The sequence below is a fragment of the Vipera berus genome (genome assembly GCF_964194415.1).
Source record: "Vipera berus genome assembly, chromosome: 2".
Lineage (NCBI taxonomy): Eukaryota > Metazoa > Chordata > Lepidosauria > Squamata > Viperidae > Vipera > Vipera berus.
This window is the reverse complement of record NC_138203.1, coordinates 134,763,153-134,779,702: the sequence shown is the minus strand read 5'-3', so window position 1 is coordinate 134,779,702 and position 16,550 is coordinate 134,763,153. Positions and strand designations below refer to the sequence as shown.

At 37.3% G+C, this 16,550-nt stretch overlaps 1 protein-coding gene across 2 annotated transcripts; it reads left to right on the top strand.

Moving 5' to 3' along the window:
• Nucleotides 1-3,070: 3,070 nt before the first annotated feature.
• On the top strand, nucleotides 3,071-16,019 carry LOC308664290 (17-beta-hydroxysteroid dehydrogenase type 6-like). Of its 2 annotated transcripts, XM_081321386.1 has the most exons (6): nucleotides 3,071-3,437; nucleotides 3,832-3,890; nucleotides 6,575-6,896; nucleotides 10,479-10,737; nucleotides 13,545-13,702; nucleotides 15,072-16,019. In XM_081321386.1, the coding sequence occupies exons 2-6, from the start codon at nucleotides 3,861-3,863 to the stop codon at nucleotides 15,293-15,295; spliced, it is 993 nt and encodes a 330-aa protein (XP_081177512.1). In that variant the 5' UTR covers nucleotides 3,071-3,437; nucleotides 3,832-3,860; the 3' UTR covers nucleotides 15,296-16,019. The 2 variants fall into 2 exon arrangements, with proteins under 2 accessions (XP_081177512.1, XP_081177513.1); XM_081321387.1 differs by lacking the exon at nucleotides 3,832-3,890 and having other exon boundaries at nucleotides 15,072-16,016.
• The last annotated feature ends 531 nt before the right edge of the window (nucleotides 16,020-16,550 follow it).

Genomic DNA, 16,550 nt, shown 5'->3' with positions numbered 1-16,550 from the left:
TTATTTTCTTCCAAATTTTGAATCATTTTCTCCCGTGGAATTTCTTCTACATCATACAGTTTCTTATAGTATTCTTTAATTGTCTTTTTTATTTCTTCATTTTTAAATTGTAAGCAACCTTTGTCATCTACTAAGTTATTTATCAGTTTTTTCTCCTTCTGTTTTTTGAGTTTATAAGATAACCAGCTTCCTGGTTTGTTTGTATTTTTAAAAAAAAAAATTTTTTGCTCTTTTAATTTGCTGTGCCAATTTTTCTGATTCCAACAGATTTATGTTTTATTGTTTCCATTTGTCTTTTCAGTATTTTCTTTTGTGGATTCATTTGCAGTTCTAATTCTAATTTTTCAAATTCTTCCCTTAATAATATATATTGTTGTCTTTTTTCTTTACTTTTTTCATCGTCTATGTTATAGCTATACCTCTAAAATATGCTTTGCCTGTATCCCATAAGTTTTGTAGTGTTGTATCTTCTTTTTTGTTTTCTTTAAAGAAAAACTCCATTTATTTTGTTGCTAATTCTTTTTTCTAATCATCAAAACCACAAATCATGAGTACTGTAATGTATTGGGATTTTACTTGAACTGTTTCACATGTCTGTTTGAATGCTGCTTAAGGTTGCTCAATTGGTGTGTCTGTGTAACGGTCACTGACTAAGCCAGACTTGTCTCCAAGAAGATCATTGGATGATTTGGGGCGGACTGGGCGGTAATGGGTTCCTTTAAACCTATTGGCTGCTGCCTGGTGGCCAACTGTATAAGTAGCTGCGCAGAAGCCTCTGTTTCAGTTCTGTTCCTGTTTGCCTCAATAAAGCAATGTTCCTGTTTACAACCTCTCGTCTCGCTTACTGCCTACAAAGAACTCACTACACAACAAGTACATTTTTTTCTGCTTCTTGCAAAATGTCTGTAAGGAGTTTCCAGTTAGAGAAGTTAGTTCAGCCATCTCTCTAAGTTCTATCATCTTCACCAGCCATATAGCATTAAGCCTTTCCACTTTTGAGTGTATAATATTCTTGCTGCAGTTATTATATATAAAAACAAAGTTCCATGATTTTTTTCCTAGTTGCCTATCTGTTAGTCCCCAATGAAAACATACAGACATGTTTCCAATACTTTTGAGAAAGTTTGGAGAACTATCAATATATGTTCAGCCTCCTCCAAATGTTAGTAGAGTAAATCATTTAATAGTCATAATTTTCCATGTGCAAGCATTTTTATTGGAATATTTTCATTATATGTTTGCAATAAGGGAAGATTGTAAAAGGAATATAGTAATGTTGGTTCCTATCAGTATAAATAAGTATCATGTAGCAAAATCTATGTAAAGGAAAACATGTATCTTATGAATAGAACAATATAAGAGGAAAGATGAAAAGGAAAGATATTATGCCCATTGTTTTAGCTCTCTGTTAGCTGACATAAATTTAACTATATTCTAAATAAGGAGGCATCTGCTTTCACTTTAAGAAAATATCTGTTTTAACATATTCTATTGATAACAACTGGCTAAACCTTTAAACTAAAATGCCTATAAAAAGCAATGAAAAGGCAATGAAAGGGCAGCCCTAGCATGGCCTCACATCCAAAGTAATTACAATTTTGGGTCAAAAATATAATAACCTTAACCTCAATTGATTATTTGGTGTTTTTATTATAATCCCAACTTGGGAAATGAACAAAGAAAAAGAAGGGCTCCCTCATTCGTTTGACACTTCATTTCTGTTTTGTGCAAATCAGAAAATATCAGAGTAAAGTTAGCACACCTTGCATCTTTTTTTCTTATTGCATAGAAACTCATTATGCCATTTCACATAGATCCATCAGTCCTCTTCAGTTTGGATTCAGTCTTCAAAAGATGCTTGGCTCACACTCCCATTTGCTTTGTAGCACCTTGGGAGACAGAAGCCAGAATCTTGCACAGTTACTGTACATCTCATTTCATTTGGTTGTTAGTCATACTGTTTCAATGCATTGCTTTAAAAACATTGCTCATATTGCAATTTATTTTGAGGTGAGGGTTAATACAGTTTCATTCTGAATAGGCATCTGTCCTTATGAAGCAAATCATTTTTCTAAAATCAACAAATCGTTCTATTATCAGAAATGCCAGCAAAATATTCATTATTGCATTTGGGGTTTCAAACCCTGTACGTGTGTAATGGGGTCCCTGTGGCACGAAAAGGCATTTTCTTGTAGGAAAAGATATGACGAATTTAATAAAACAAAAAATAAATAAAAGCTGCCTGATTCCACTTGCTACCTATGAATGAATTCCCTGTAGATATAGACTTCTTATGCACAAGTATAATGAAACGTGGGATTCGTTTATATAAAATATAATAGGTTTCTTAAAAAACCTTGAATCACATAAATGCATTAGAAGTATATATGTACTTGAATATTAATTGCATTGAATAACTATATATAGAATTGTAAATAATTACTTGCTAAAATAATTTGCCTTTTTTCCTGTCGTTTTTTACAAAAGTTTTTTTCTTTGACCATGTATGTATTTTTATCTTTGTGTTTTGTTTTACTGTGTGGTTTGTCATTATTTTAAAAGTAATTTTAAAAAGCTCCCTTGCTATTGTAAGTAGTCTCCCATGTCTGCATTTTTACACACGTCCGAGCTTTTAAACCATCTTATGCTCGCTTTGGAATTTTGAGGACATTTTTTGCAAAATTGGCCGATTCACAACAGAGGAAAGCATACGGGTCATGTACTTTATTTATTTATTGTATTTAGTTATATCCCGCCTTTGCTACTTTTACAAATAACGGAGAATATACACTACAAAGTATATACACACGTTCGCTACCTTAATGTTACAAGTAACTTAAGGTGGCGAACGTGTGTATATACTTCGTAGTATAGTATATGCTGTAATCAATTACCAAAAAAATGGATTTACACAAACACAAGAGTTAAGTAGGTGAGGGAATTTTCCGTGTGCCAACGTGGCCCGCTTACAGGTAACACAATAGGGCAGTTTTGGGGGGGGGGGCATCTGGGATCTCTGCTTCTGCGCAGTTGCGGTTTTTGCGCACTCGAGGCTTTTTCCGATGGTCTCCGGCTTTTCCAGTTTTGTTAGGTGAAGGGAGACATCTGCTCTGTAGACATCCGCCGAATGGGGAAGTCTTGCGCTTATGCCCATCCTACTTCGTTTCCAAAGTCTACGAGGATGGAGAATGGTTGTTTTTTTTTCTTCCGAGAAGAGACCCTTGCTCTGAAGTAGAGTTTGTTCCAATTTGCTTGAGACGAAGTTCAAGCCAAGGGAGGAGCTGTTGGCGGCCAATGCTGTGGCTCCAAACCCAGCAGTGTAGCTGGCCGCCTGTGTACATCATTGGGGGGAATGAGTGATATAAGTGGTGAGAGGAGCTGAGAAAAGCCTCCAAGACCACCTAAAGCTGCGGAGGTCGTACTTAAATCAACTGCAGGTTAGTCACACGGACCCTAGGCAGTTGGGTACAGCCAATCCATAATTTGCTTTAACCCTTTGGAAAAACTCGCGAGAAAGCAGGCTGTTGTTTATTTAACACTTTGGGGAGATGCAATCTCGCCGTTAAGTGGAGAAAAACCTCGGGCGGAATTTCTATTGCGAGAATAGAGGGGGAAAGTTGGAAACGTGTGTATCTGTGCATTACTGGGATTTTTCCGCCACGCCAGCCTATCTAGCTCTGGATGGAAGGAGAATCCGTCAGATGATACCATACTTCGATCTAGAAATGTACTTGTAAGAGGAAAGTGGATAGTGAAGGCAAACCTGGGGAGACTGAATAGAAGAATAGGATAGGTGAGACAAGAACGCATTGTCAGTTTTTTCTCTCTTAGAAACGGCGCACCAAGGTTTTGGGAGACTTATGGTCCTCAGATGCATAGCCACAGATCTGGTAGGGGATGAATTTATTGTACAATGTACATATTTGTGCTATATTGCTGCAATATTGTAAATTGCTTTCGATCATCACCTTTAATACATTAAATGTGTACCACCCCAAAAATGTGAATCTTAGGGAGTGTATGTATGTATGCAGGGCTTTTTTTGTAAAAAAAAAAAAAGTTCTGGAACTCACATGCAACCCGCCTTGCCTACCCTACAAGGTTTACCTTTGTAGTTGAAAAAAAAACCTTCAATTTTTAGTGTATCTGAAGAACAGGATTTTGTTCAAGGTAAGTTAATACTATTAATGTTAGCATGCACTGTGTGGGTTTAAATTTCAAGTAGGCATTTTATTAATCTTTTGGGACATTTACAAAACTGGGGTTTTCAAAATTATAGTGTATATGCATATTATAGTGTATATGCATAATTTGTTGCCATTATTTCGAATTTTTGTAAGGGGTGCGAGAATATATCAGAAGCGTTTTAGGGGCGTGGAGTATAGAAAAGGTTGGAAACTGCTGCTGTAGAACTAAGGTACTTATCCAATGCTTGATGACTGCCGATCTGAAAGGGGAGGAACCATCTCAGACCGAATCACACTTCCAGGAGTGATTCAGGATATCGATTGTCACTTTAAAATCCCTAGGTAGATATCCAGTTATCTAGTAATAATTTTACTAAAATTATCATAATATAAAATACAAATGAAAATAAATATAATAGAGGAAGAAGGGTGTAAGTAGGAAAGCGTGGACTCCCAACTTTTTTCAATGCAGCAAAGAACACAAAATTACAACCTCAGCTTTTTACCTTACCAACTTAAGAAATACTAACAAGCCTACTAATCAGCAAAACCCAAAGTCAAGAGTTCATTTTTTTCTATCTTGAGCACAAAGTCCAGAAGCGATTTCTAAGTAGGAACAATGCTGAATATGTTCTTTTCTCTAATTAAAGCAGTCAGTTGTGGATATCCAGGTATTTAGAGGGCCGTCTTTTCCTGTATTTATTTTTTTCACCTAATCACAAAGAATCAGCTCCTTCCCGATATTGTCTGTACAAGATAGTCATCTTAAGGGACTTTAGGAGCAGGCATTTTCAATTATCACTTAGGATTACTTTCCTGCAGATATCCAGTTTGTCCCTTCCCTCCTGGATTTTGGGAGAGGCACTAGGAACCTAGTGCAGGAAGAAGGTATCTTGTGAATGAAGGGTAGAATCTAGCAGGCACATTGCTTTGTATATTTGTTATTTAGATATCAATTTTGTTTATACCAGGGGTAGGCAACCTTGGACTTCAACTCCCAGAATTCCTTTTTATTCTATGCTAATCTAAACTATTAAGTCACCTAGAGCCTTTTCAGGGATGGGCAACATATAAATTAAAAAAAAAATAATGTGGTGATTGTGAAGAGGAAAGGGGAGAAGAGCCTTTACATCAAAGGAAAGAAATATTAAATTAAGCCCGTGAACATTTCCAGCAGGGTAGCTGAACTTCTAAGGTAAATGCTTAGCCCTCTCTAATGAAGTTTCTTTGGAAGACTGCCTCTGATATTTCAAACCCTGTCCAGTAAGTAGAAATATGACTGTGGGATAAATTACTCCTAATATTAGTTGTCTTCCCAACAAATCAAATGATCAAAAGTCTGCTCCAATTTTTTCTGTCTCTTGTGCTTCTCTCTATTCAAGATGAAGTTCAGATGGCAATGAGATTTCTCTGTCCTTGTATATTTCTCTTTTTTAATTCAAAACTTGTTAAATTTCAAAAAGCAAACAAGGGAAATTAAAGAGTGAAAGCAACAGTAACACAATAAAGCTACAGGAATAAAGGAACTTCTGACTTTCTTCTGTTCAGATAGAAACTATAAATTAATGTCCCTTTGATCTAGAATGAACCACAATGAACAATACTTCTATCATAAACATACCTAACCATCAAAACCCAAAGTTAAACTCTTATTATTTTAAGTTTCAATCAAAAAATCCAACCATATTTTCTGAGTGGAAACAAAGCTAAAAAGTGTCATTTCTTTAATCAAAGCAGTCAATTTTGCCATTTCTGCTAACATCCTTGCATATTTCTTAATAAAATTATCTTTTAATTCAAATATAATGAATATCTCTTAGAATTATTCATAGTTGGACTAAGCACATAATCTCTTTCCAAGACAATTGTGTTACGAATATTTTTAGGACAATGTACAGCTATTTTATTTCTTGGTGTTTGTTTAATGAATCTAACACTTTGTAAGTGTTCCGGAGCACATCCTCTAATAATGGCTCCTGCTGAATTCAAACCCCAACATTGTTTAATCCAGTCTTTGCTCCAAACAACAGAGGGCAGGGACTCCTGACTTTCTGCCTCTCCATAAAACCATAGTGCAAATGTACTCTGACAACATATTTGTTCTTCCCTTTTGCCATGTAAATTTTATGCTGACTTAAGAACTTAACGGCCATACTTGTGTATGTAGATCAAAGGGCTTGGATACAGGTAGTCCTCGATTTGCAATCATTTAGCAATCATACAATGTTACAGTGGCACTGAAAAAAGTTCACTTCATCAATGGGCCTTTTGTCTTCCCACCAAAAGCAACTTCACACCAAAGATTTCAAACTGTAAATTTCGTGCCTCCCAAGCTGGCGAGATGCATCTCTCCCTATTCATTCACCACACTTGCTTCTTCCTGGTAGGTTTCAGCTATGTGGTTTTACCTAGCTGTCCTGGTGGGACTTTACTTTCTTCGCCGATGGTACCGGGAGAGACAGACAGTGGAGAATCTGACTGATAAATACATCTTCATTACTGGCTGTGATTCTGGCTTTGGGAACCAGCTAGCCAGGCAGTTGGATGCTCGGGGTCTGAGGGTGTTGGCCGCTTGTCTCACCGAGAAGGGAGCACAACAGCTGGAGAAACTCACATCGGACCGGTTGAAAACTACTCTGCTGGATGTCACCAGCACCGAGAGTGTCGCAGCAGCAACCGAATGGGTGAAAGAATGTGTGGGGAACAAAGGTAATCAACTCCTTCTATTTATATTAATGCTCTGGCCATACCTACATATGTAGATCAAGGGGGTTGGATACAGATAGTCCTTTACATAACAACCATTTATTTAGCGATTGTATAGTTACAATGCTGCTGAAAAAGTAACGTAACAAACATTGCAGCATCCCCACAGTAACGTGATCAAAATCTGGGTGCCTGGCAACTGGAATCTATGACAGATTTTGATGTCTCAGAGGCACATGATTGCCATTTGTGACAAGCTTTCAACAAACAAAGGCAATGGGGGAAGCTGGATTCGCTTAGCAACAGTGTGATTCACTTAACTGCATAAAAGATTATAAAATCAGGCATGACTCACTTAACAGCTGCCTTGCTAAGCAATGGAAATCCTGGTCCCAATTGTCATAAATCAAGGACTGCCTGTACCTAATTTCAAATATTAGCAGCTAGGAGTACCAATATGCTAGGATAAAGTGTTTTATGTCTTTGGCAGCATGTGAATTCTCCATGAGAATCCAGCCAGTACTGGATTCACAATTAAAATGACAAATGTAGGGAGCTAAAATGAAAGATAGGAAGACGGACTCTTCATTTAATTTTCCTTTAAAAGCAGTTGCTGGGAAATTCTATCTTAATCTAAGCAGTTTTGGAGAACAGGAATAAACCATTAATCCCACCCGTGCAATATTTTCTTTTTTGTTGTTGTTGTAATATATTGATTTTTTTTTAAAAAAATCACTTAATAATTGGTGAAGAGTGTGTTGTCTGGGTTACATTTGTAAAACAATCACTAACAATTGATTTCTATTGCCCATAATCCTCATAATGGTTTTAGTTGATTTCCTCTTTCCCCAGAATATCCTCTCTTGCAAACATTGAGTTAATACAATTCTTACAGTTTTGATAGAGAACAATTAAATATATAATTTTCCCCCAATATTCCTAAAAATAATCACATCAATATAATATTTCTTTTCTATCCAGTCATTCTGGTTGCCTTATCGTAGATCCTGTTACAGTCCTTATTTTAATTTGTTTCTCCCACCAAATTTTAGGTATTCTAACTGGTTAAGATTTTCTCAAAAATTAATTACATTTAAAAATTTAACTCTATTTTTCCATATGAACCATCTCACACTTTTACATTTCTCAAGGAATAGAAAAAAAGAAGAAAAAGAAAGAAAGGAGAGCAAGAGTAAAGAAACATAAAAAATAACATACTACTTAAAATATATATCCCTCCTAAGCTAATATATATTTATTTCCTAAATTTCTTATTCTTTTAAACCATAATTAAAAATATGTGTAATCTTTAAACATTCCATTTAATACATCTAGTTATCTAGTCCTTTAACTTATTCAAAACATTTTTTTATCCATTACAATTTTCTTATATTCAATCACATTTAAGTATCTAAAACATTTCCTTTATCTAAGTCATTTCAACTTTTTTATATTACTCATATCAAGAAAGAGAACAAAAAAGGGAAAAAAGCATACTATATTATTTAGGGAATTCATCCCTCTTAGAATGACATATATATTCCATATATATTTCTAGTTCTTTAACTATATTCAAACAAATGTTTCTTTTTTAAATATTCTCTCTGGTAAGTCCCAACATCTATTTTCTTGGTTTCCATTTTAGTCTATCTTAATCAATGTATTTTGCTGAATCAAAATTTTTTCCTGTATGTTCATAAATGTTGCTGTAGATATAAAAAGTAAATCAGGTGAAGTGTCTTTGTACGGGGCTTCTGTCTTTCCATGTTTGTTGAAAATAGTTTTCTTTCTCTTTGCTTCTCTTATCATTTTAACTTTGTACTTATATTGATATGATTTTAAAATGCCCTGTAAACCGCCCTGAGTCCTTCGGGAAAGGGCGGTATATAAATCTAATAAAATCTAAATCTAAATCTAAATTTCCTTTCTATCCAATGTTCCTGACATCTCTACAGTCCATTTTATTCAATGTTTTCTCAACCTCAGATTTATTTTGTAGTCTTAAGGGATAAGTTGTTTTTTCCAATTCCAGTTTTTCCCCACTAGGATTAAATCACATTTCCTTGTTTTCTTAAGTTCCATCTTTGAGTCTCTCTTCTCAATTCTATATCCATTTATCTGTTTTATCTGCTCCTTTTCTATTGTTGTTTTTTGGGAATGTTTTTGTTGTAGAGATAACTTGGAAATGGATTGATTTATATTTTCAAAATTATTTTTGGATTTCTCTGTGGTTTAAAGTTATTGTTGTTTGAATTAGTTGCAGTATACTATATATCTCTCCTATGAAGTATTTATGTTTTCTTGATATGTTCTTTCTACATGTCTCTGATCCATGATGGCCAAGAATTTGAGTTTTTCTCTTCCTTTCTTTTCTCTGCAAATAGCTTTAGAGCCCCAATTAAATAGATATTTGTAATCCAGATAGTTCAAAAAAGATTTTTTTTCTGAAATTTATAGTTCTCTTTGCCTACAGCCCAGATTATTGTCTTTTTTGTCACACCTGTTCTTTTTTGTTAAAGCTTTGAAGGTCAAAAACACAGATCAGCTTTTCCCAGGTTTTGCCGAGTCTTATATTTAAGTCTTAGCTGTCATAGTCTTCATCCACCACTACATGTCAGCAACTATTTGTTTTTCAATTTCCAAAATGAACAATTATCTTTAGAATGAGAATCTTAACCATTCAGACAATTTTAGATTTATTAAGATTTAAGTTTTAAATTTCAGGTTTTATATTTATTTCATTTTCATATATTTTGATCCTCCATAAAAAGATTAATTCGCCACTTCTGTTAGTATAAGGGTGGGGCGGAAATCCCCCTCCTTCCCTTTCGGAAGAATTTTGCTCCTTGGGGATCTTTTCCAGGAAATTAAATGTAGAATAGAAAAGAGAAGATCGAATTCCTCACCCAGTTTCAAGCACACTGTTCATAGTAGTGCTGGTTAGTGCTTTGGGACTTCAGTTGTTAGTAGCTTGGGCTGGTCGATGCAATACAGCCAGCCTTTCTCTAGTCTGGTTAGAAGGCTTTCCCCAAGTCGAACGGAATGGCTAACGCCATTCCAGAATTACTGGAGTATCCATCTTTCTTCGTCGCCTCTCCGGGGTGACTTAGACCTATTTAGGGTCCCCTGGCAGGGCGAAATTAGCCATGGTGGTGGGAGAATCCGCAAGCCTGCAACCAGTTGCTACCGCGCAAAATCACAAGTCCCTCCACCCATGCAATATTTTCATCCTCCATAATTTTCCAAAGGCGTTTTAGCCAGTGGAGGACCAACACAGAAATCAGATAAACACACAATAAAGTCTGCTTCATGACATTTGTGCAAATAAATGATGCAAAATGTAATCCTTGTCATTCCTCTGATGTTGCCATGGCATAAGTAACACACACCCCAAAAAAAAGCCTAAATTGTTTTTTGTTATTTTCTCCTTATCCCTTTCTGTTTTGGGAAATTGGCCATTTTGCTTGTGCCAACAAATATATTTCATGCAACCCTTAAAGTAGTGGTAATGCTCAAGTTGTGAACATAAGTGGGGATCGAGATTGACAGTGACATCATGACCGTGTATTCTTTCTCCTTGTTCAGGGCTCTGGGGATTGGTAAACAATGCAGGTAGAGGTGAACCCATAGCTATCAATGAATGGCTGACGAAGGAAGATTTTGCCAAACTGCTGGATGTCAACTTGCTTGGGCTGATTGATGTGACATTGCAGATGTTGCCCCTGGTGAGGAAAGCCAGAGGGAGACTGGTCAATATAAGCAGTGTGATGGGAAGATTAGCATGCTTTGGCGGAGGATATTGCCTATCCAAGTATGGTGTGGAAGCCTTCTCGGACATTTTGAGGTAAGATTTAACTTTCTCTCTTAATTAGTTTTAAGTGCATGGATCTCTTTCCAGCTCCATTTAAAACAAGTAGATACACAGATTCAGATAGTCCAGGGGTGTCAAACTCAATTTCATTGAGGGCCGCATCAGCATTGCGGTTGCCCTCAAGGGGCCAGGTGGGTGTGGCCAGGGTGGGCGTGGCCTACTGGGTGGGCATGGCTAGAGTGCGTATGGCCTACTGGGTGGGCGTGGCCAGCTCTACATCGTTCACATCAAGGGTGCCTATGGGGGCCTGGGCAGGAGTGGGACAGATCTGAGGGTCTCTGGCAAAAGGAGGGTCTCTGGGCCAGGGCCAAGGCAGTGGGGGCCGTTCCCTCACTGTTTCCAGGATGGCTTCGCGGGCCACATGAAACCATTTCGCGGGCCACATCCGGCCCCCGGGCCTTGTGTTTGACATGTCTGAGATAGTCCGAGCTGCAGTGATTTCTAGCAGACACTGTGTAATACAGTTGTGTCTGTTAAGGATTGTCCCAAAGATCTAAACATGAGATAAAAGTGCTTGAGATAAAAGTGGTGTTGGAGGAACAATCTTTTGGTAGGTGGGCAATATCCAAGTAGCACTAGAAATAGTACTTAGACTTAAATACCAGTTTACAGTGCTTTACAGCCCTCTCTAAGCAATTTACAATAGTAAATAAGAACAATTTACAAATAAATGGAGGAACAGAGGAAATAGGAATGAACAAGTTGTCTAGGCATAGCTGAGCCTCAACATTCGAATAGTGTGCTGTCCAAATAGTAGTAAGTGGGACCAGTAGAAAAATTAGATATGTTTTACTTTATTTATCTTAAAGCTAATTAAAATGAAATAATGGAAATAAAGAGTATTCAGACATTCCTTTAGCATTTTTGCCTGTTATATCAAAATTATAATTTAGTACTAATTTGGGAAACTTCCTGCGACCACAGTTAAGACTCTCACAGGGCCTTGTCTTCTGCACTTCTGTCCTAAAACTTGCTTTGCAAACTGGTTTGTTGAATAAGCTATAATTTAAGATGCTAATGTCATAGAATATTTATTGTAAACAGGAATAGCTTGGTTCGTGGAACATGCTGAGCCAAAACAAAACAAGCTATGTTACCTGATCAATTAAATGCAAGGAGATAATTTGAGTTTTAGGTCTTCATGCTGCCACATAGCGGTCATCCTGATTTTTACATTCTGGCGTTATTAGCCCTATTCTTGGAGGTCTTTCTGTTTTAGTTGTGCTTGTTGAAAGCCAAAATAAATTATGACAAGCTTTAAATCAGGTCCTAGGGATCAAGACCCCTCAGGAGGAAAGGAGAATACACTTATACGGAGACCATTCCTAGTACTTCTGGAAAAGATTAAACTGAGTACCACAATTGAGCCCAAAATTTATGTTGCTGAGAAAATTGTTAAGTAACTTTTGGCCCATTTTACAACTTTTCTTCCCACATTTGTTAAGTGGATCACTGCAGTTGTTAAATTAGTGACATGGTTGTTAAGTGAATCTGGCTTCCCCATTGACTTTGCTTGTCAGAAGGTCACAAAAGGGGATCCCATGACCTTGGGACATTGCAACCATCATAAAAATAAGTTGGTTGTCAAGCATCTGAATTTTGATCACGTGACCATGAGGATGCTGCAATTGTGATAAGTGTGACAAATGGTCACAAGTCACTTTTTTCAGTGCTGTTGTGCCTTTGCATGGTCACTGAGCGAGCTGTTATAAGTTGAGGACTACCTGTATTACTCTATTGCCCTGATGTTGTTTTTCATTGCATTCTTATTGATGTTGCTCTTGTGGTATCTTGCCCAAAATCTAACAATTGAGGCAAGTTACATAAAAGCATTCCATTGCTTGACAATTGTTGTCAAGAGAAACACTCCCAGAGCCTCCTGCAAATGTTTTATAAACTTCGGAGCTTTGTAATGGAGGCCCTCTTTTTCATTTGCTCACCCAGTTTTGGGCAGGTTCAGAATATGAAAGAACCATTCCCTGATGTGACAAGACATTTAATATTAAAATATGCTGACAATGCTGGCTCCCTCAGCTAAGAAGCGGGGATAGGTACTACCCCCTACATTCAGGCACGACTGGGCAGGGGAAACCATTACCTTTACCTTTTATTTATAGCCCGTTTAATAAGTTAAATTAAAAGACAGAAGCTTAAGGGTAACCTTTCTGCTTCAAATGAAATGTTGGTTTCATAGTATATATTTATTTTGTTTATTTGATTTTTATCCCACTTTTATTACTGTGATGTTTTCTTAATTGTTGTGTATATTTTTAAAAAAGGTCATGCATCTGCTGTCCAGTCTGGGAAAAGTTAACTTTTGGGCTCTTTTATTTCATCCTCACATAGATGTGCCGGACACAAAAAGTCCTTTATAGCCTTGGAAAGTAGACTGAAATAGATAAGTAAATAGATACCTTACTCTGTCAAACAAATGTATGTGTAAACATACATATGGGCACAAAACTAATACCAACATGACATAATATTATAACTAAAGAGAAAAAAAAGCCATAGGAATATTTATCTTAAATTAAGCAATTTCCCCAAATTTTACCAACTTGCTTGAAAGCGCTTTTCCCTGCCCCATTATTGGAAAAAAATATAGAACTTGAGCAAGAAAAGATAATTGTGCTGCAGATTCATTCTATGTTGTGTAATGAGTGTTTGGCTATTTCCTCATATGCAAAAAGTCTGTATTTGGAATTTACCATCCAAAACAGATTTTTGCAGACCTGTACTTCTTTCTGCATCTTCTTATTCTTTCTTTTTATTCTACTCAGGCGTGAACTTTCTCCATTTGGGATGAAGGTCAGCATTGTTGAGCCTGGTGCTTTCAAAACATCCATTATCCAATCTACACTTGACAGCTTCCAGACTTCATGGAACAAAACACCTTCTGAAACCAAAGAATACTATGGACAGCTATACTTTGATAACTGTGAGTTGAAATTTGAGCAACTGGGCTGTAGATTGCATATAGATTTGATTGGGGGTGGGTGTATCACAAATGCAGAACCTACAACTCATGGAATCATGGAAGATTTGAAAAATATTCCATAAAACTAGTTAAGGAGCTCGTTATGTGTCTTAAACGAGAAAACAAGATAGTAATGTGAAATTTGACTCCACATTGCTAATTATAAGCATTGACATGTATCAGGTCCAAGTACAAAGATGACAGGGTGAAATCTAACTGAATTCCATCCTTTATTTGCTTATACCTAATGGATAGAAGCTTGCCAATTTAAAACTATAATCTTCTAACTCAGGGCCGCGGCCCATTCAGAAGTGCGTGTGTGCGGCTTTCACTTATGTGAGTAGCTGGGTCACCATGACCGATGCAGAACTGGGCGTGCAAGTGGAGGGCAAGTGCGTGCATGCCCACAGCTCCACTTGCACAAGTTTGAGAACAGCGGACACTTGTGCGTGAAGCTCCCTTTTGTGTGAGTGCAAATGGAGCTATGTGTGCGCCTGCTGCTCTCACAGAACCATCCCCTCTTCTCCCTCCCCCCCCAAACTGGCAAGTTGAGAAGGTTGGGGACCGCTGTTCTAACTTACTAGATGTATCATGAGAGATTTTACAGATGGCTACTCTGAACACCTGAACAACTTGGGATGCAGTCTCTTAATTATGATGACCCGGACTTAGGGGACAGTATCAATTGTGAATACTGTATGTGCACACCCAATATTCTAACCCACCCGGGAACATCTGGTGTCTTGGAGAAACACCCAAAAGGGAACATACTAGCTACTTCTGCTTTCTTAACTACAGTGTGCCAGCCCTAAAGGGCGAAGTCTTAATCTTATGTGTGTCAGCTTTGCTGGGTAAATTGCTTATGTAATCAAAGTAGGTATAAAAATAAGGCTTTTCTGATATCTGGGGCTTTTTGTCTCTTTTTTAGAGAAGCCTGTCTTTGTTCAGCTGAATAAACACGCAAGCTTGAAGGCAACTTCTGGTTTCCTGTATTTTTTATCAAGCAAAACCTCAGAACCTGCATATCAATCTGGCCTGTCTCCGGCAAAGCTCTGGGTTGCCAAAACTCTTTCCCACTGTTCTTCCAAGTGCACATTCCATCACAACATGTCTGACAATGATTTATAGTGGACTTTTACAACCCAGTGTTGTCCACATCTGTTCAGCCAGAACTCTTGTTGAATAATTATGAATAGACATGGCACCAGGTCAGGGTTTAGAGGCTGGCTCTCAAAGAACAGTTGGTTCCTTGGATTATCAAAAGGTTCAAGTTGCTTGTAAGTCATTGTAGAATTCACTCTCTTTTTTTCTTTGCATGTTTTTTGTACAGTTTCGAAGACCTTACAAAACCTCATGAAAAACAGCAACAGGAACCTCTGCTTGGTCACTGATTGTGTAGAACATGCCCTGACCTGCCGCTACCCTCGTGCTCGCTACAGTAGTGGCTTGGATGCAAAACTCTTCTACCTTCCAGTGTCTTACTTGCCGAGCTCGGTGGCAGACTTCATGGTGACCTACACTTGGCCAAAACCAGCGCAAGCAGTGTCAGGATGAATCCACAAAGCATAGCTTCCTGTTAAGGGATTACTATCCTAATACAAGTGGTCCTCAACTTACCACAGTTCATTTAGTGACCGTTTGAAGTTACAGTGGCACTGAAAAAAAGTGACTTATGACCATTTTCTCACACTTATAGCATCCCCATGATCACATGATCAAAGCAACTGGCTCAAATTTATGACAGTGGCAATGTCCCAGGATCATGTGATTCCCTTTTGCAATCTTTCAACAAGCAAATCAATGGGGAAGCCAGATTCCCTTAACCACCCTGTTACTCACTTAACAGCTGCAGTGATTCAATTAACAATTGTGGCAAGAAAAGTCGCAAAATAGGGGAAATTCACTTAACAAATGTCTTGCTTAGCAATAGAAGTTTTGGGTTCAGTTGAGGTTGTAAGCCAAAGACTACCTATATAATGCAGAATCATCAACACCTAGAAAAAGATTCAATGATATTTCATCAGCTCTAAACTATTGGGTCATATAACTTAAGCTGCCTTGCATCACTAATTGACCTCAATGAATCTTCTAGAAATTGTAACAGAAGGTGCACTTACCCTTTGTGCAGCTTTATGACCTGGCCTAGAAAAGCTTATAAACTATACAGAATCCTAGCAACAACTTCTAGAAAAGCAATAAACCACCACACATTTCCAATTGTTGATCTGTGCTTTTGTTTATAAAAATGAATTTAAAGAAAGCTTGGAAAAATATTTTCTCGAATAAAAATATATTTGAAACAATAAAGCTGAATCGTACTTTGTGTAACATATTTTAATCCCAAATAACAGGGATGATGGAACTTCCATACTATATGGAATAAAAAATGGATTTCATCATGTAATCTTTCTCAAACGACATCCAAATGTGCTGGATCAAACAACCATTATTCCTGTCCATTGGGTGCCCAGATAGGATGTATTGTCTAATACAGCCAAACTAGAGTCTTGGACTTTAAAAGAGCCAATTTCAATAAACTTAGAGAGACCATGGGAAGAATTCCATGGATGAGAATCCTAAAGGGGAAAACAACTCAAGAAGCTTGGGAAATTTTGAAAAGTGAGATAATAAAGGCCCAGTCTTGTACAATACCAACAAAGAAGAAAAATAACAGCTCTCAAAAGAAACCAGCATGGCTGCATAAAGAACTCTCTGATAAATTGAAAGATAAAAAGGACAAGTATAAGAATTGGAAAGAGGGGCACATAACTAAGTCAGAATATCAGCAAATAGCCCATGCCAAGTGAGG